Genomic DNA, 20,187 nt, shown 5'->3' on the forward strand with positions numbered 1-20,187 from the left:
AGTATTATGTAAATTGCAACAAACTATATATAGAAGTTTTATTTCTGTAAGTGACATGAGAAACCTTTTATATATGAATAACCATAAAAAACAAGCCACGACAAAGTTTAACCAAGAACAAAAACACACCAAACTCATAAAAACCAAAACTATAGAAACCATAAGAATGAAGGTTAAAAAATTATTGTTTTCATCCTCTAAATTATTTCTAATATTCAATATGATCATCTAATTTTTAAATGATTAAATTTAATGTTATAATTTTTTGTTTTTTATATCAGTTCAATTATGTCCTTCTCTCAAAATTAAAATTAAAGCTAATGAAATTAACATGATAGAAACACATGTAATTTTTACACTTACTGACGACTTTAAAAATTCGCCAGAAAGTGATGTTTCTTTAATACCCAAAGGAAGCCAACACCACCCGAAACACACAACCAATGATGCAAAAATCAGATCCGTCCAATTGGTTGGATTGGAAATCGAACCATAGGTAGGTCTGGTTCAGCTATTGGACCTGTTATGCATTTGACTCAGTCTAACGTCGTCAAAACCAATATAAAAATGTGTTTAACTGTGAAAACTAATTTGATCGAACCGTATTAACCTTTCTATAAAGTGTTCATGGTGTGCTCACGTGAGCCAATAAAAGCTTGTAACCATGCATAGCCCTAGTTGATGTGTCCCAAAGAGTAGTTTGTTCCTCTGCTGACCCTGCTAATCTACAACTACGCGTGGCTGGAGGAAGTAGGCCACCTGCAAAGAGTAGTTTGTCCCAAAGAGTAGTTTCTCAAAAAACTATTAGACAACTTGCACACTTGTTTGTTACATAAAATAATAAAAAATATAAAATGATGCATCCTCTAATGGTGACGAGCTCGCAGTTTTGGATAACAACACCCATCTGACACGAGTTTGACACATTGGACTCATTGTTGGTCAAACTGTAGTTCGCGATTCTCACGACCTCGATGCACCGAAATGCAACATTAGTCAAAAACTGGACCAACGATGGACGAACGATGTTGTCTTCAACTTTCGTCCATGGTGAGGGCTCAACCCCGCAAGAATCGAAGCAAGTACAATGAAGCTCATAAAAAAAAATTGTAAACGTTGAAAAATACGCTCCTGATACCCAATTTCAAAGTCGCAGAACTCGCCCCAAAGGGAACAAAATCGTAGAAGACCCAATCGGGTTTGGAAGATTCGACAAAACACGTGAAGGGGAATTCGAGGGCATCGTGTGCATTGCATCAATTTGTTTTGCTCAATTTCTCCTCGAACTCACATGCGAGTTGGATTTCCAATTAAAACTTGAAGTAGATCGTTCCAGATCTGAATTGTCATCTTAATTTTGGTCCAGACTTGGCTGCACAAAAACGTTGGTTCAAGCATTAATTCATGCTTGCCAACTATCCAGATTTTATGCGCATTAATTAATGTTTTCTCTAATTGGTTGGAGGATAGCATGAAATTTGATTGAATGAAACATTGATTCATGCTTGCCAACTATCCAGATTTCTTTCCTCTGAGTCGGCGGTCATCTTTCATCCATTGGTCTTAATTTGATTCAAAGATTCTGGGAACTGAAGAGAGTTGATACCTAAAATAAAATAAGTAAGGTTCGCATAAGGGTAAGTGTACTCTATATAACAATATCTAAATTTGAAAGTCTGGATATCAAATATAAAGGAACGGTTGTATTCCCAATTAATCAAATTTATTAAACTAATAGTTGAGGTGATTAAAAAGAGGATTTAAATATTTTTATGATTTTGATTTTTAAAAGAAAACAAATACACTAATGCAAAGAAAAAATTAAGTGATGATAAGAATGATCAAAGATTATGATTCAATAATATCTTTCTCCAATCCCAGTCCCAATGAAATTCTTTTTCTAATTAATTATTGATTCCCAAAATTAACCGAAGCCTATGATCAAGGTTAGAGGATGTTCTTTGCCTTAAATCAATACCCAATAATCATGGGTTTATCAATTTAAGTCAAAGGATATAATCAATTATAGGGATGAACACTTAAAGATAAACTAATCTATCGGAGATTATCCAAATAGTTTGATAATACAATTTGATGTAAAACATTCTCTACCTAAACATACCAATTACATGCAGATGATCACTATTATGCAACTGATTAAGTATTAGAATAACTAGTTCCAAACAAACAAGGAAGAATTCCAATAAGAATAGAGAGAATGATACAATTGGATAGTTACATCATAACTCTCACACTAGGGGGACTAACCATTCATGATCAAAGCAAAACTAACAATCATATACAAAAGCAGCATAAACATACCAATAAGGTAGGAACGATGATCACAATCCATCCTCACGATGTTGTTCATACTTCACTCTTAAAAGTTGTCAAAGTTCTCTCAAATTTATAAAAAGATAAAAGTGAACAAAATATTATTACAAAAGTCTAGAGACCTTTATATAGCTTCCTACAGATACTTGATGGAATGCTGATTTTGTGGATCCAATTTTTAGCATAAGCAAACTGGGGAACCAATTTGGGGCTCTATGAAATTGGGGAAAATAAAAGGAAAAAAACGGAATTAGAGAAGGAGATGGAAAGAACAATGACACAATCTTGAAAGATTGATAAGTTGAGGATGATTCGTCACAAAGAATATAATTCTTTGATAAGAACCTAAGGTTTCACACAAGAACCAAGAGAGACACTCTCTTAACTGTGTCTGATCTAAAAATTTCATAAAAAATACCAACAAGGTATTTAAGGAGTCTATTTATAACTTCTACTAATCATCCTAAATCAAGCCCAATGCCTAATAACTAATCTACTCATCAAAAGACTTGAAAATAATAATAAAAAAGGTAGCAGCCCAAATCAAATCCAAAAATAAGCCCAAAAATATAATTAACAATAAAAATAAATCTTACTCTGAAAGTTTGCTAAATAAATGAACTTCGCTTCTTCTTTTCTTTCCTCCATAAGAGAATTTAGTCTCTTGTCAAGCTCTTTACTCAAGTGATTGGTCCATCCATGTTGAGCCCATCTAAGCCAAACTCTTTCTCCTTGGATAGTCATCTATCATACCCTCCTTCTTAGGAAGAATTTGTCCTCGAGTTGATGTCAAAGATACCTACATCACAAAGAGTCAAGTCAATAACCTAAAAGTGTTGCTCACACCATAATCTAGTGGTAAAAAAAATTATATGCATTATAGTTGATGCGCTTTAAAACTTGAAAGGGACCATCTCTCTTTTCTTGAAGTTTAGATTTCCTTTTAGAAGTAAACATATTCTTCCTCGAGTGAATCCAAACCCAATCACTCGGTTTGATAACTATTTTCTTTCTCTCCTTATTGTAATATCTAGCATATTGTTCAATCTTTTTCTCAATTTGTACTTTCCCCTTTTCATGCAAAATCTTAACAAAATTGGCTTTAGAAAGCCCATCCCTATTCATCATAGCATAAGTGTTAGGCAAAGGTAACAAATTAAGAGAGGACAATGGACTAGAACCGTAAACTACCTCAAAAGGAGAATAAGTAATAGAGTTTACTACCATATTATAAGAAAATTCAGCATGGGGTAGGGATTGCTTCCCAACTTTCAAATTCTTACCTACCAAGCACCTTAGAAGTTGAGATAGAGTTCAATTTACCATAACGATGGACATATCACATGGACTCAAACTTTCTCTAACCCATCCTTTTTCCATCAAGCTCACCACTTGTCTTTGGCTCTCTTTTTTCCCTATGGATTGCTTCTATATGCTGACCAATTTGGTATGGAAACTCTCGACATGAGATCAGCTTGGTGTTTTATCCCTCTCAAAGGAGGCAATCCATAAGGGAGGTCTTTGGGGAAGGCATGTAAAATAAGCATAGATAGAAGCAAAGAACACCAGAAAATAACATTAAATAGATAGTAAGAGCATTACATCAAGAGTTTAAGTAGTTACTCCCCAACAAAGGTTCTAGCCTTCCATTACAAGCAAAGCCTCAAAATACAAGAAGGAAAATATTTTGGTGAAAGAAAATGGAAGAAGATGATAGAGAATGTCTTCTCCAGCCTCTCAGCCCTAATTCTCTCTATTTTTTCACATAGCTAGACTCTCCCTGTGGCTCTTGATTGGTTGTTCTTTTTCATTTCCGCCAACCTCAGTGTTTTAAAGGCTCTTGGACTTCTCAGCTTCCGAAGGCTCACTCAGCGAGCATGCCTCGCTAAGGGAGAGTAAGTGAAATTTCGCTAAGCGAGAATGGGCACGCTGAGCACGAGAAGAGACAACGTCCTCGCTAGGTGGGTTGGCTGTGCACTGGGCATGCAGATCTCTGACTTATCCTCTTCTAGGGTTTCCCATCCGTTAAGCGAGCTGGATGCCTCGCTAAGCAGATGAGTCTCGCTTAGTCAATGTACCTCGCTAAGCGAGTCATCAGTAGCCTTTTGCACCTTCTCTTCTTTGACCTACAAATTGAGTTGGATTCAACATTCGGTCACAAAAATGAAGTTTCTACTCTATAAAATCACACAAAATATATATATACAATTTCTACAAAAAGAACCATAAATTGGAGGCACATTGCTATTTTCTCACAAATTTTCAATACAAAACTAACTCATAAACGTCCCCAAATTTCTTTAGTAATTCTTCCACACCTAGAGGGAAAGAACTAGCACTTTCTTCACCTCTTTTTCTCTCATGAACAAGCTCTATATTTTTCTCTCTTGATTTTCATCTTTTTTTTTTAGTTTCACTCTTTTTTTATCTCCAATCTTTTCTTTCTTTTCTCTCCTTTCATGTTTCTCTCTCTTTCATCATTTTTGTTTTTCTCTTCTTTTCTCTCTTGTTCTCTTTGCACTCTCATTTTTATTTGATCCTCACAAACCTCACTTGGAGACAAAGGTTTAAGGGTAACCTTTTGCCCTTTATGTACAAATGAAAATTTGTTTGTGACACCATTGTGGACAACATCCCTATCATACTGCCAAGGCCTTCCAAGTAAGAGATGACTAGCCTCCATAGGGACTACATCGAACATTATCTCATCGACATATTTTCCAATGGAGAAGTATATCAAAACTTGTCTATCTACAACTAGCTCCCCATTCTCACTCAACCATTGTATTTTGTAAGGCCTAGGGTGAGGGGAAGTTTTCAAAGCAAGCTTTTCAATCAATCTTTGGCTAGCTGCAACTACCCCTATCAATAATCAAAAAGCATATTTTCACCCATGACTATGCACCTAGTATGAAAGATGTTCTCCCTTTGAGTTTCATTATATCCTTACACACATTCCCCATTAACCTCCTAACCATCAAAAGATCACCTTCCAGGGGCTGTACATCACATTTACTTTCACTTTCACTAGAAGAACTAGAAGAGCTAGAAGAAGATGCACTAGTGATATCCCCATTACCCAACACAACCATAGTCCTTTTGTTAGGACATTGGGAGGCAATATGACCTTTTCCCAAACACTTAAAACATTTAATAGAACTCACCTTTGATAAAGTGGGAGTAGGATTAGAATTATTTTTACCAAGGGCAACACCTTTTTCATGAGATTTGAATGAAGATCTTCCATCCTTCTTGAATGTCTCCTTATCTGTCCAAGTTGAAGAGCCACAGGGGGACTTCTTGTATGTTTGCTTCCTCTTTAATTGTTGCTCCGCCTTGATAGCTTGATGAATGATATCCTCCAAAGAGGCATAGTGGTGCAACTCTACAATGTCTTGAATCTCCCTATTGAGACCATGTAAAAACCTTGCCATGGTGGCCTCTTGAGACTCCTCAATTTGAGCCCTAATCAAGGAAATCTCCATCTCTTTGTAATACTCATCCACACTCATATTTCCTTGAATTAGTCTTTGGAGCTTGTTGTGAAGGTCTCTCCCATAATAGGATGGCACAAATCTCTCTCTCAAAACTCTCTTCATGTCTTGCCAAGTATTAATCAAAGGCCTTTTCATCCTCTCAACATCACTCCTCATTTGATTCAACCACACTAAGGCATATCCCTCAAACTCCAGGAAGGCCAATTTGATCTTTTTCTCTTCATTGTAGTTGTAGCAAGCAAAGACTTGTTCAACCTTCATCTCCCACTCAAGATACACTTCTGGATCACAAGTCCCTTTAAAAGTAGGGATCTTCACCTTCTCCCCCTCAATCCCTTCCTCTCTTTGTCTACCTCCATATCTTCTATGAATTCTTCTCTCCTTATACCTCTCATTCCTCCATCTTCCCTCATCCTCTTCATACCCCTCATCTTCTCCATGAGAAGAATTAGATGATCTTACCTCTCTTCTTTGCTCTATATTTTCAATCCTCACACTTAAAGATTCACTACTCCTATGTATTCTTCCCAAACTCTCCTCGTTCTCTTTTCTCATTCTCTCCATCCTTTCTTCTTTGTCATAACTCATTCTTCACATTTGATCACCAAGTTTAATCATCTCCGCCATGAGCCTTGCGATTTTTGGAGATGGTGGAGTAGCATCTCCACTTGTAGAAGCCATACCTACAAGAAAAATTAGTGCACAAACAAAAAATAGAATATAACCTCACCACTTAACTTAGTGTTTCACTCAAGTTCACTTGTGTATCACTCTTTCAAGGCTTGTTCTTTTATAATATGCACTCTCGTCTTTTACCACTCTTGCTTCTTTTAAGTTCTTATGAAGAACCTTCAAGCTCAAAATCAAGAAGTATTCAATGCGAAATATTTCATAAATCAAAACTCAAATCAAGAAGCCAAGAAAATAAATACTCTAAGACAAAACTAAGGAATTTGAAAGACAAGCAAAAATAATGAAAGGAATACTCAAAAGGAATGCCAAGGAAGACAAACTAAAAGACTCTAGAATGAAGAAAAGGATTGTCCAAAAATTGAACTATATTATATGTAAATAACCAACAAGACACAATTTTTTTTTTTTGAGATAGAAGTATGTAAAAACAAGAAAGACTCTAAATGCATATTTTGTTTTTTTTTTTGCATTTTTTTTTCGTTTTTTTATCTCTGCACTTTTTTTGGCACACAATTCAAATTTGAATGCAAATATGTGATTGGGAAAATCTAAATCTAGACTATAATAGAATTTTGCCTCCAAATATGAAAAATTGGATTTCTTTCTTTTTTTTACTTCTTTCTTTCCTTTTTTTGCACTAATTTGAATACTATATTTATAAAGAAAGAAGATAAAAAGATATAGATACTAGATATAGTTTATAAAAGAAAGATAGACTCAAAGAAATAAAACAAAGGAAGATGAAATAATAATATAGAGTTAAACAAAAAAAAATGATAGAACAAAAAGGAGGAAACACATGAAACGAAAAAACACAAAGGATAGATAACACCTGATTTTAAGAACCAAAGCTCTGGTACCAATTGATGGAATCCTGATCTGCGGATCCAATTTTTAGCATCAGCAAACTAGGGAACCAATTTGGGGCTCTATGAAATTGGGGAAAATAAAATGAAAAAATGGAATTAGAGAAGGAGATAGAAAGAACAACACCACAATCTTGGAAGATTGATAAGTTGAGGATGATTCGCCACAAAGAATAAAATTCTTTGATAAGAACCTAAGATTTCATACAAGAACTAAGAGAGACACTCTCTTAACTGTGTCTAATCTAAAAATTTCATAAAAACTGTCAACAAGGTGTTTAAGGAGTCTATTTATAACTCCTACTAATAATCCTAAATTAGGTCCAAGGCCCAATAACTAATCTACTAATTAAAAGACTCGAAAGTAATAATATAAAAGGTAGCAGCCTATTACAAGTCAAAAAATATGCCCAAAAATAAATCTTATTCTAAAAGTTTGCTAAAATAAATGAACTTTACTTCTTCTTCTCTTTCCTCCATGAGAGAATTTAGTCTCTTGTCAATCTCTTCTTGAGATCTCTTACTCCTTGCTCAAGTGATTGGTTCATCCATGCTGAGTCCACCTAAGCCAAACTCTTCCTCCTTGGATAGTCCTCTATCAATATTTGTCCAAAAAATCGCACTATGGCCGTGGTAAAATCTACCATAGTTGTGGTCAAAAGTGACACAGAAGTTCTGGGGCATTGTAAATTGATTACGACTCCCATGGTTGACCAGAACTCTTATGAATTGACCATAACTGTAGTGAGTTTACCATGACCGTTGTCGGATCGTTGACGTTGTTCTAGAGGGATGTTGTCATCATGGTAAATGTACCACGACCATGATTAAGAGCAAAGTCTTCAAATCTTCATAAAACTATACAATTTTCAATTCTTTTACTTAATTGAGTAGTTGTACTTCTGCAATACAAAACTAGTGTTCAAACATGAGTTTTTGCCTAGAAAATGTATGCAAAATGACACAAAATATCACTTAAACATGAGTTTTGTTCCTTTGTTTTTTTTATAAAAAAATTAGCTGCAATTTTAAACTTGTCGATATGTGAAAACTACTTTTTAGCAGTTTTAATCTAGCATAAATTGACATGTGTTCACAATTCATTCATGTGTCCCTAATTAACACGATTTTTGTTTTAGAAGGAAGGACTTAATTGAAATAGTTTTAACAATTATAGACCAAATTGAACCATTTAATAATTAAAAGACCACAATAAAAATAAAAAATAAATTAGAGAATCATAAAACATTAATTTACCAAAAATAAAAGAGAAGGGTTTCCCTATCGTAATTTATTCGGTGTTAGTTCAGGTTAAACAAACTATAGTGCCTTAATGTACTTGAATGATATGATTCAACACCCAACTTACCGGACAATGCTACAAGAAAGGTGACACTACATTAAAAGCTAAATCATAATGAACAAGTTCATTAATCACATTGTAGCATCCATCAAATTGATGTCACATAAATATCTCTTGTAGTGTTGGTTTGACCGATGCTAGTTGGAAGTTAATTTAAACTATCAACTACATTAATATACTAACATCTATGTATCATCGTCGTGACTGATGCTAAGTACAATTAAATAGATGTTGAATATTATCATATATGTTTTTCTAAAGTAATAGTGTAATTCGTAAAGTTGTCTTAGCATTGGGCCAACTTGGTTGATGTTATTAGCGTCTATGTCAAAATTGACACTAGGGTGCGTTTGATTTGCTAAAAAAAATAAGGGATTGGACAACACAAAATAAAGAATGATGGACTGGTCAAATACCCAAAAAGTTGTAACTTACTAAAGCCCGATACAACTTTTAATTTTGCCTAGTGTCTAACAAAAGTAAAAATATAATATTATTCCTATTTTCTGACTTTTCATTATTCCACACCTTTTTTTATTTTTCCATGTGCGTCTCCTTCTCTAAGCCTCCATCTCCAAACATTAACAACCTCACCATCCTCCTCTCCACCATGCCAGAGCTCTCCCAATTCACCTCTATCCTCGCCTCCGCCATGCCCCTCGCTGCAGATCTCTCAGAACTCTCCTCGCTCCCCATTCTAGTTGTTCGCAACGTCTACCTCGCTACTGACAATCACCTCTCCCCAACCACCCTCGCCGACATCCTTCGCTACCACATCCTCCTCTAGTTCCTCCCCCCTCCGACAAGCTCATCACCATGTTCCTTGAAACCACCGACCGCATCCACGACAACTTCGGCTCCATGAACCTCACCCACGACTTCTAATTTGACATCATCTCGATCCATTCCCCTGCACTGTACTCTCCCTCCAGTGCCACCATCCTCTCCTTCATAAAGAAGCACGATGACACTAGAAAACCACTCAATGTCGCTGCCCTGTGACAGATCGCGCTAAACTTATTCCTCGTCAGTAGCGACACATCGTTAGTGGTGCTAAGCTGGTTCTTCTGGCTTGTCATGAACCACCTTGCCGTTGAAGAGAAGATCCTCGCGAAGCTAACGATGGTGCTTACTTCAACTGGTGTTAGCGACCAGCAGCGCTGGGCAGAGGAGGTAGTGGACTTCGAAGAAACTTATTTACTTAAAAACAACATTAGTCAAAATGTTGTGTAATAATAAATTTTATGTTAAATAATAAAAATAATTTAAAAAGTTTCAAAATCTTGTTCTGTATCTTTTTCTAGTGCAAACCCAACATTACACAGTACAAAGGGTATTATAGTAAAATTTATATTTTATATAATACATAAGCACATCAAATAAAATACAACACAAAATTACTTGTATTGTACATCGATCACCAAACAACATACAGTACAAAAAATTGTCATGTGACGCAGCTACTTGTCTAATATTATTCTGTCCTTTTAACAAATCAAATACACCTTAAGATATAGATGTTGTTTCAACATTTTCTTATAGTGAAACTACACATTTACATGGTCTAACAATACCAAAATTAAAAAATAAACGTTGGTTAAATCAGCAAATTAATGTGTAGTAAAGAAATAGAAAATGTTAAATGTACCAATTACATGTTCTAATGACACATACTTTGTGATAGTCATTGATAACTTAAAAAAGGAATAAATATTTTTTTAAAGGTAAAATGTTAGTGGTTAATTTGTTAAGTTTTGTTAATGAGAGATTCAAATTCGCCATTTTTCTCTCTCATTCTCCCTTCAACCACCGAATCCGCCTTATGACTCCCTAATAAATGCTTTATTTTAAAAATAAAATAAAAAACTTAGTAGGAAAAGCTTTTGTTTTATTCAATATTTTAAGAATTGGACCGGTGATTAAGCTCGTGAAGATATTCTTTCAAGATTCAATGGGCTAATCTTACTTATACTGATTTTACATTTTTTAGTATTATATAATATTTTAAGTAAAAAAAATAATATAAAATTTCTTAGTTGGACCAGTTGAATCGGTTAGTCTTATATGATTTTCAAAACGATAGTTTAGTTTCTTTTCGACACCATTCTATTTATACCACAATGTATAATTCAACACTTCCAAGAAACAGGGTCAAAGCGGTTTTTGACTTCTAGCCACCTAAGATTTCAGGGATTAATTTATCGTTACTTGTAATTTTAAGGACGATTTTAGTAAATTATCCAATTAAATTTTATAGTATAAAATGTAAGTTTCAATGGTTCTTGAATCGGAAATTTTTTTTATTAGATTGTCTTTCTTTTTTAATATTTATTTTATATATTTTTTAATTCAAAAATTGTTATTTTTTATTATTTTTTTAGTTTTTCCTAGAATTTTAGCGTTAGTTACCTTTTAAACTTTCTATTTATATTAATTTCATGTCACAAATACTAATATTTTCATTTTTTCATGTTATTAAATATAAGTTGCATTAGTTTGAATAAAACTTAACTTGAATTCCTTTAATAATGTTTCAAGTTCGAACTTTGTGAATAAAATAAAAAAATGTTATTAGAAGAGAATATCTTACTAAAAGAAACTAGTCAAATTTTTTAATAAAAATTAATAATTAATAAAATTGGTGAATATTTTACACGAAATTCAAAAATATAATCTACTTATTTTTGTAGCTATTTATTTAAATTAATTATTCATATTTTCTTATAAGTATAAATAATTAATCAATTAATATTTCAAAGTTTAATTTAATTTAAACTATATATATATATTAAATAAAATAGATGATAGTTATTTTTACCTTCATCCAAATTATATATAAAATGATTATATATATATATATATATATATATATATATATATATATATTAAACTATATATATATATATATATATATATATATATTCTTATCCTTGAAAATGATTTTAAGTAACTAAAAGTAGGAAAAATTATTTTAAAAAATAAAGTATTTAGTATTCCTTTATATATCTTAAATCATATATATTTTATTTTTTCATAAAATTTTTCCAATTCAAGCTGTTTAAAATTTACAATTTAGAGATAATGTTAACAAATTAAACCCATAAATAAGACAAAAGCGTAACAAATCAATAATATATTATGTATACTATTTTTCTTTTATCCTTCATGGATCACATGCCTTTATTAATTTCCATTATTAAATTTAGAAATAATAATTAGTATTTGAGTAATTTCTTATTTTATCATTGAAAAACATTTGAAATAGTCTTTTGGTCCTTAAAATATCAATGACTTCGATTTCATATTCAAATGTAATATCTAATTACCAATAAAAAATATAACTTGTATATTTTTAAAAAATATTTATTATGAATTTTAATTATAATATAGTTTACAATTTTTTTTACAAAATATAGTTTACAAATTTAAAAATAATTTTTTACTATGAATTATGATTATAATTATATACAAATAAATATTTATATTGTACAATGCGCTTAAATACTAGTTATAGTATAAAGTTGAATAAGATAATATTCATTAAACCTTTTAAGATCTGGGTTTTGCACAACTGAGGGAGGTGAACCTATATGGTGTCGAAAGGATAGAACCTGTTGTTCAAGATATACTTTTAATTATAATATAGTTTACAAATTTAAAAATAATTTTTTACTATGAATTATGATTATAATTAGATACAAATAAATATTTATATTATAATATAAAGTTGAATAAAATAGTATTCATTAAACCTTGTATAATCTGGGTATTGCACAACTGAGGGAGGTGAACCTATATGGTGTCGAAAGGACATAACCTGTTTGTTCATTATTTTAAGTTGATTAATTTCCGTTTTTCATAGATTGCATTGTAGGATATAATATAATATGATATGATTTTCCCCTTTGCTTCAAGGATGTTGCTTCATTCATTAATTGGGTTCTCTATAAGAAAAAGTATGGAGTCATGAAAGTCTTTTTTATTTCTTTTAGTTGTGATGTATTCACATGTTTATCTTTCGTGCCAAAGTGGTGGTGATTGTTGGTGATGGTTGATCAAATACTGAATATTGAAAAGAAAAGTGGTGGACTTGTGTAAGCAAATTCCATTGCGAGAAGTAGCTGTTCTCAGGAATGATGCCCCTTTTGATGTTATTTTCTGGCATAAGGTACCATTTATCGCTTGCACTGCTGGTGTTCTTTCAATTGAACTATGTTTCTTTAGCTCTGCACTGTTTTATGACTTTGATGAAATTTGGATGAAGTTTTCCTTGGTTTACTAGTTGTGATAGATATTGAATTCATAATAATTGAAGGGATCATATCATCTTATGCTTTCAGGAATGCTTTCTCAAGTGATGAATTAGGCTTGGAAATACTGAATATTGCACTCCCTACTACTCTGGCTTTGGCAGCAGATCCTATTGCTTCTCTAATTGATACTGCATTCATTGGCCACATAGGTTTGCTTTCATTTTCTTTAAAACTGGTAGATTGATACACTAACCTTGTGAAGTAATGCTATCTGTTTGGGGATTGTCGTATTTCATATGCACAAGTTATGTCTAAAGTCCAGTTTTAAGCTTACAATAAGATATTGGTTGGGAACTTGAGCTTATGAAGTGTCATTTGAAAAAACATTTTGGTAGGAACGTTATGAATGTTGCTACCATGTGAAGGTCATAGGGCAAACACTTTCATCAGATATAATATGACGTGAAATGTAGAAAGTAGGACATGTCCTAGAGATTGAGGGGCCTATAGATAGAAGCGAAACATTGAATGGTTTATATATATTTATCATACTGGTAATCTAGTATACATGGTAATACATGTAACAATGTATTTAACTATATTTCTTATCTTAATATCTTTCTGTCTTTGTTCTTTAAAATTTTATCAATAATTAAAGGGATGGAACAACAATAACAACAAAAGCCTTATCCCATTAGGGATGGAACAATGCTAAATATTTCCCATGAACTGCTAGATCTATTGTGTATGCTGTAAGAAGTCCCCTTTCATAATTTTGTTGCAAATTACCAGTCATTAGCTTGTGATTGAACTGCGTTTAGTTATTTTATTTTGTAGGTCCTGTAGAGCTAGCTGCTGTGGGAGTCTCAATTGCTATTTTCAATCAAATCTCAAAAATTACAATAATTCCACTAGTCAGTGTCACAACCTCTTTGGTTGCCGAGGAAGATGCTGCTGATGAACAAAATCAACAGTCAGAAAAAGAAATGCTGATGAAGGTCTCTAATGAGGATGTAAAATTGGATGTACATGACCATATAGAGAAAGCTGGTATATATTTTTTTTTTCCAAGGATATAAATAAAAAACTTTAAAATCTCTCAATCTGTACTGTACAGTTCATTCCTTTTAGTGGAATACTTATAGCTCAAATAACCTTCCACACAATTCTCTTTCAATGCGAAAGCTTTTCTTGTTTACTCTATAAGCATTAATTTTAATTTTGATTTACATTTTTAAGGTAACCCTTCATCAGCAAATGTTGGTAGAGTAGCTAAACTTAAACATGACAAAAGCTATATTCCATCAGCATCATCAGGAGTAGTTATCGGTGGTGTGCTTGGGGTCCTACAAGCTCTCTTTCTCATTTTTACAGCTAAACCAATGTTGAGTTACATGGGCGTTGATTCGGTGAGTACTTTCTTGGCAAACCATGAAATGAATGTTAACTTCAAATATGAGATTAGTTCCATGATTCACATCACATGGGCTGGTTTAATAATGTGTTAATAGTGTTTTTAGTCCCTAAAAAATTATTCATCTTTGGTTTTAGTCCACGATTTTCAAAACCATAAGTTTTCGTCCCCTGCAGTGTTAGTTTTAGGGAATAAAGTTTGGGTATTTGAAAAAGAAAATTAATTAAGTTTTTATTTCTTAAACTTTTTTAAAATTTAATTTTTAATCCTTAAACAAAATTTTAATTCGTCAATATTTTTTATTTTTATCCATTATGATATTTAGTGCTGGAATCTCATAAATATATAAAAATAATGGGTTTAATTTTTTGTTTGAGGACTAAAAATTAAAACTTTAAAAAATTTAGAGACTAAAAATCTTAATAGAAAAAAGTTAAGGCATTTTAACCGGCTAAAATTTTATTTAAGGACTAAAAATCAAACTTCGAAAAAATTCAAATTAAAACTTAATTAACCCTTTTAAAAATATTAAGATGAAATCAGGGTTTTAAAAGTCAGGAACTAAAACCAAAGCTGACTCATTCTCCAGGATCTAAAAACACCATTAACCCTTTAATAATTGCTTGAAGGCAACTTTATCTAATTCTCCTCTCTAAATTAATTTCGTAATTTATCTCATACTTTCAGAAAGAACATTATTTATTTTGAATTTTGGATTTTTAGTTATTTGACATTTGAAGACTTTCCTTTTAGCTACTTTGCTATTCTCTGTATAATGCCTGCCAATGTTATTTTTCGTGCAGAATTCTCCTATGTTTAAACCAGCACAACAATACTTGACATTGAGGTCATTTGGTGCACCAGCAGTTATTATTTCTATGGCAATTCAAGGAGTTTTTCGTGGAATCAAAGATACAAAAACTCCTTTATATGCTACAGGTACATCATGCATGTCTTTACATTGTATCAGTATCTCTATCCAGTTCATTATGATGATAGTAGATCAGTGTTAATTGGTAGTTAATTATGATGCTTGTGGATAAAAGATCACATAGAGATTGTCATTTCCAGAATTAAGTATATCTAAGATTAGGACTGCAATGTAAGAGAATATCAGGGGGGAGCTTAAGATTATTATCAGATTATCACTTATTGAGTTTATATTTATGGTCGAGTATCCAATTGGTTGTCCACATCCTAATCAAGAACAATGACGCTATGAAAAGAAGAAACAAAGTGCTCTCATGAAAATTTATTTTTAAATAAACTAAAAATATTAAAAAGAAAAACTTAAATATGTTTTTATCCCTAATAAATATCTGATTTTGTATTTGCTTTCCAATAAATTTTTGTTTTACAATAAGTTTTTAATAAAATAATTTTATTTTTTATTCTTGACATTTATTTTTAGCCCCTTATATTTTAGTAAATTTTGTATTTGCTCCATGATAAATATTTTCTATTTGTTATTAATACATACTAAAACAAAATTTATTAATTTATTAAGAAAGAAATACAACATTTTTTAATTTATCAAGGACTAAAACAAAATATCAAAAATAAAAAATAAAAATATTATTTTATTAGAGACTCAACGCAAAACAAAAATTTATTAGGAAGCAAATACAAAATTGAATATTTATTAGAGATCAAAAACATATTTAAATCTAAAAAATAAAGTTATCTTCGTCCAATTTGAATATTAGAATGGTAAATATAGGTATTATATATTTACTGGATTAGGTCCACTTACTTTTTTTTTTAATCTTTTTCCTTTTTAATAATTTTACACTTTTTAATTTGAATTTATTAATTTCTTGACTATATTCTAATGAAATTCTATGATTACTTTATTTTTTATTGCAATAGCATGAGTAAAATATGAAAGGGTCTAATTACCATTTGGTGTATTCTGCATGTTGTTTTATGTGTATCAATTCAAATTTCTCCAATCAAATCTAGATACAATTTAGTAGATTAGTGGATATCAATTAGATTTTACTTCTAAATATATGAATTAGACCCTATTCCCATTCAGTAACTTGTGAAGTTTAATTGCAGTAATGGGAGATGTAACAAATATTATTTTAGATCCGTTACTTATGTTCGTACTGCGTTTGGGAGTCAATGGGGCAGCCATTTCCCACATTATCTCCCAGTAAGTTCACCTTTGGTATTCATTTATGATTCTAGATATCATATGATACGATACATCATTATATTCCAACTGAAGTCGCGTTTCACTCGTTTCTCATTTCACTTGTGAGTTGATTTAACAGGTACTTGATTTCCATAATGCTACTGTGGAGTTTAATGCAACAAGTTGTTCTTATTCCTCCAAGTATCCAAGACTTTCAATTTGGGAAGATTCTTAAAAATGGTTATAATTTCTATTTATGTTTTTGGTACTTTTAGAATCTCACGCTTTCTAATTCCTTATAATTAAAAATCTGAACCTACCAATTTTTCTTTGTGTCTGGAGAGGCTTTAAAAATTTAACCTACAACTGAGCTTGCTTCCAAATTTCTTATAATTAAACTTCTTGCACAAACTCTTATCTATCAGATAACAATTTTTTTGCTGACGTCTTGATCTTAGTCTTCATTGTTGCTTACTACAGAAACTTATTTAACAGTTTGGTTTAATAATGTCATCTGTAATGTGTATAGGAAAAATTGTATCCCTGGCTTTATGTTTATAATGAGGGAAAGTAAAACTTTGGTTATATTCAAAGATTGATCCTAATATAGAATGATCATTTTCTTGAAAAAAAATAATCGAAAAGCTAGCAGAGGTATTAATTTGCAAAGTAGAGAGGATCTTGCATCACCTCCTATCACCATTAAATACAAATAGTCAAGATAAATGCAAGAGTCCTAATACTTTGGGCTGTATGATCTGAACATGAATCGTTTCCTTTTCTTCTGTCATAAATTTAAGGAAAAACGGATTGTGTTCTGGGGTTCCATAACTTTCTTTTTCCCACTACATGAATTTGATCAATACCAGTCTTATATAATTATGTTCACATTCTTAAGGACAAATTTCTAACTTTGGTTTTCTCCTTTTGTTGTAGGGTTTCTATTATTGATTAAAGTTGCATCTGTGACTTTCTGTGTGACCTTGTCAGCATCCCTAGCAGCAAGGAAAGGATCAACAACAATGGCTGCATTTCAAATCTGCTTACAGATTTGGATGGCAACCTCTTTGCTTGCTGATGGATTGGCTGTTGCGGGACAAGTAAGAAATTGATTCTTGATCAAAATATAGTTTTTTCAACCTGCATGGTTGGAATGAAGAATTTCTATTTGTTGTCAAGTGGAAATATTTTTTAATATATGGATGATCTAATGCATGAAACTTCTACCTGGTTAGACCTGGGGAGGGTAGATGTATGCAACATTAACCCTGCAAGCAACTAGCAAAATAAATACAATCAGTACATCTATGGAGTATAACATAATATCGTCTATGAACCTTTGAAATGAAGCAAAATAGACTTAGCAACTAAGTCACGTTCTGAATTTATTAGTATGTTTGCATTGCAACACATTTCTTGCCAATGGCTTGTTTGAATAAATCCATAAATATATTTTAAAAGTTAGTTTGAAACAAGTACAAAGGGAAAACATTCATCAATAGAAAAGAAGTTACGAAACCAATAAACTTGCCAAAATAAATACCCTGCTATAGTTAATTATATAAAACGAAAAGTACAATATTTATAAATGGGATCAAGGATGTTGGGATCAAGGATGTTGGATCTGACATCAAAGGTGTACTAGGTTTGAAATGGATTTATCAGTTGTTGCAAACTTATATCAATTGTAATCAGACATTTTTTGCCACATGTTTCAAAGCCAAACTTAACATGTATCGAAAGACACTATGACAATGCTTATTGGATCTTCTATACCATAATTGTTTGTCTGTTTAAAGCATATACAAAATTCTTAAGTGATTGCATTTATTAAGTTTCCACATGCTCCTATGTTGCATTTGCCTTAGAATCATCACTAGTTGCACGCACCCATGCTCTGCTTGTGATAACTATAATCTTTCATGTATCAATCTTCACTTGAGATGATTCTATTTACTCAAGATATGTTCCTTTAATACATTCAAGCCGATATAGACCATTGTAAAAGACTTTTTTCAGGCTATTATTGCAAGTGCATTTGCGAGAAATGATTACAAAAGGGTTATCGCATCTGCCTCACGTGTGCTGCAGGTATTTCGACTTGTTACTCTAATGTTCTTTATTTAGCTATTCATGCTTTTAATTCACCTATCTTGAACAATTTCACTGTGCAGCTTGGCTTGATTCTTGGGCTGGTGCTCTCTGTCCTTCTTTTAAGTCTACTACCATTTGCTTCTAGGTTATTTACTAATGACAACAATGTTCTGCAACTTATCAGTATTGGCATTCCAGTAAGTAATATCCTTATGATTTAAAATAATAGTACTCTCTCTTTGCAATATATTAGTTTCCAAAATTAGAAAAGCTTATATGTTTTTCCTCTCTTTTACTTGTTGAAAACTTGGCCAGTATGTTGCTGCCACTCAACCCATCAATGCCCTGGCATTTGTTTTCGATGGAGTCAACTATGGAGCTTCAGATTTCACATATTCTGCATACTCAATGGTAAGTTAGGAAAATTGTTTCTTCTGTAGACTCAACGCAAGCATCTGAGATTGTGTTCATAATTCATGAAAGATGGTCAACCTTTGGCTTTGCCATTGAAAACAAGGGGGAAAAAAACCCCAATCCCTCATTTTCCTTCTATGAATCAGTTTATTTCTCCCTCATGGCATATGTACTTTCTGTTACTCCCAGATTATGGTAGCATTGGTGAGCATATTGAGTTTATATACGCTGTCCTCAAGCCTTGGCTTTACCGGTATCTGGATTGCGTTGTCGATTTACATGACTCTAAGGATATTTGCAGGCTTTTGGAGGTAACTTCTTTTACTACACTTTCTAAACATAAAAGTTTACATGTTAGGTAATAATTTGGGAGATATATTTCCTTCAATTCTTATGTGACCACAGTTCTTTTCAAGTAAAAAGAAAATTCAATAAAAATATAACCATAACAAATTATGGAACCATGTGTATGACAAATGAACGACGATCAAACGATGTAACAATTTATGAACTATGGTTTGCAGGATTGGTACTGGATCAGGGCCTTGGAGCTTCCTTAAGGTAAACAATGTTGGGCTTTAGTAGTACCAGCCTATTACTAACGACTGAGAGTTTTGGTATTCTGATTCTCATGTGCACAACACAAGCTACATTGAAGAGAATCCTCCCATCATGGAATACTAGTACTACTGCAAGTGATTGCTCCCTTTGTGGGTAAGGGTTGCTCTATTAAAATGATAGTTTTTTATTTGAAAAAAGTGATTCTTTTACTCGCATATACATGTGTAAATGTATATGAAAGACAATGTTTGTACAGAGATGAAATTTTATGTAAGAGCAAAAATATATCTGCATTTTTTTATTGAATATAAATGTTTTTGTTTTCAATTAGAAGACCTTGAACATCTCTCTAAATGGTTGATGGATTAGGATGCAAATTGAGTGGTGTTGATCTCATGCTTGGGACTAAATAAGAGATCAAGGACCCAAGGATCCATAATTCGTTATGAAATAATTACTAGTGTCCATACCCGGCATTGCTCGGGTACTTTTTTCATTTTATAAATTTAAAACATAAATCTCTCTCTCTCTCTCTCTCTCTCTCTCTCTCTCTCTCTC

The 20,187-nt window shown here is 32.2% G+C and overlaps 2 protein-coding genes across 2 annotated transcripts; one reads left to right on the forward strand and one right to left on the reverse strand.

The window, feature by feature from the left end:
* Nucleotides 1–3,046: 3,046 nt before the first annotated feature.
* Nucleotides 3,047–6,419, reverse strand: LOC100809438 (uncharacterized). Its single transcript, XM_006575934.1, has 4 exons — nucleotides 5,285–6,419; nucleotides 4,883–5,196; nucleotides 4,413–4,460; nucleotides 3,047–3,133 (listed from the first exon to the last, which is right to left on the reverse strand). Exons 1-4 carry the CDS (start codon nucleotides 6,417–6,419, stop codon nucleotides 3,047–3,049), a joined length of 1,584 nt encoding a protein of 527 aa, XP_006575997.1.
* A 6,138-nt stretch (nucleotides 6,420–12,557) lies between these two features.
* MATE13 (citrate-proton symporter) lies at nucleotides 12,558–19,930 on the forward strand. The gene is made up of 13 exons (XM_006575183.4): nucleotides 12,558–12,921; nucleotides 13,094–13,215; nucleotides 13,844–14,056; nucleotides 14,246–14,415; nucleotides 15,224–15,359; nucleotides 16,482–16,578; nucleotides 16,700–16,800; nucleotides 17,497–17,660; nucleotides 18,580–18,651; nucleotides 18,735–18,851; nucleotides 18,970–19,065; nucleotides 19,258–19,379; nucleotides 19,593–19,930. Exons 1-13 carry the CDS (start codon nucleotides 12,887–12,889, stop codon nucleotides 19,648–19,650), a joined length of 1,503 nt encoding a protein of 500 aa, XP_006575246.1. The 5' UTR covers nucleotides 12,558–12,886; the 3' UTR covers nucleotides 19,651–19,930.
* Nucleotides 19,931–20,187: the final 257 nt, after the last annotated feature.

The sequence above is a fragment of the Glycine max genome, chromosome 2, assembly GCF_000004515.6.
Source record: "Glycine max cultivar Williams 82 chromosome 2, Glycine_max_v4.0, whole genome shotgun sequence".
Lineage (NCBI taxonomy): Eukaryota > Viridiplantae > Streptophyta > Magnoliopsida > Fabales > Fabaceae > Glycine > Glycine max.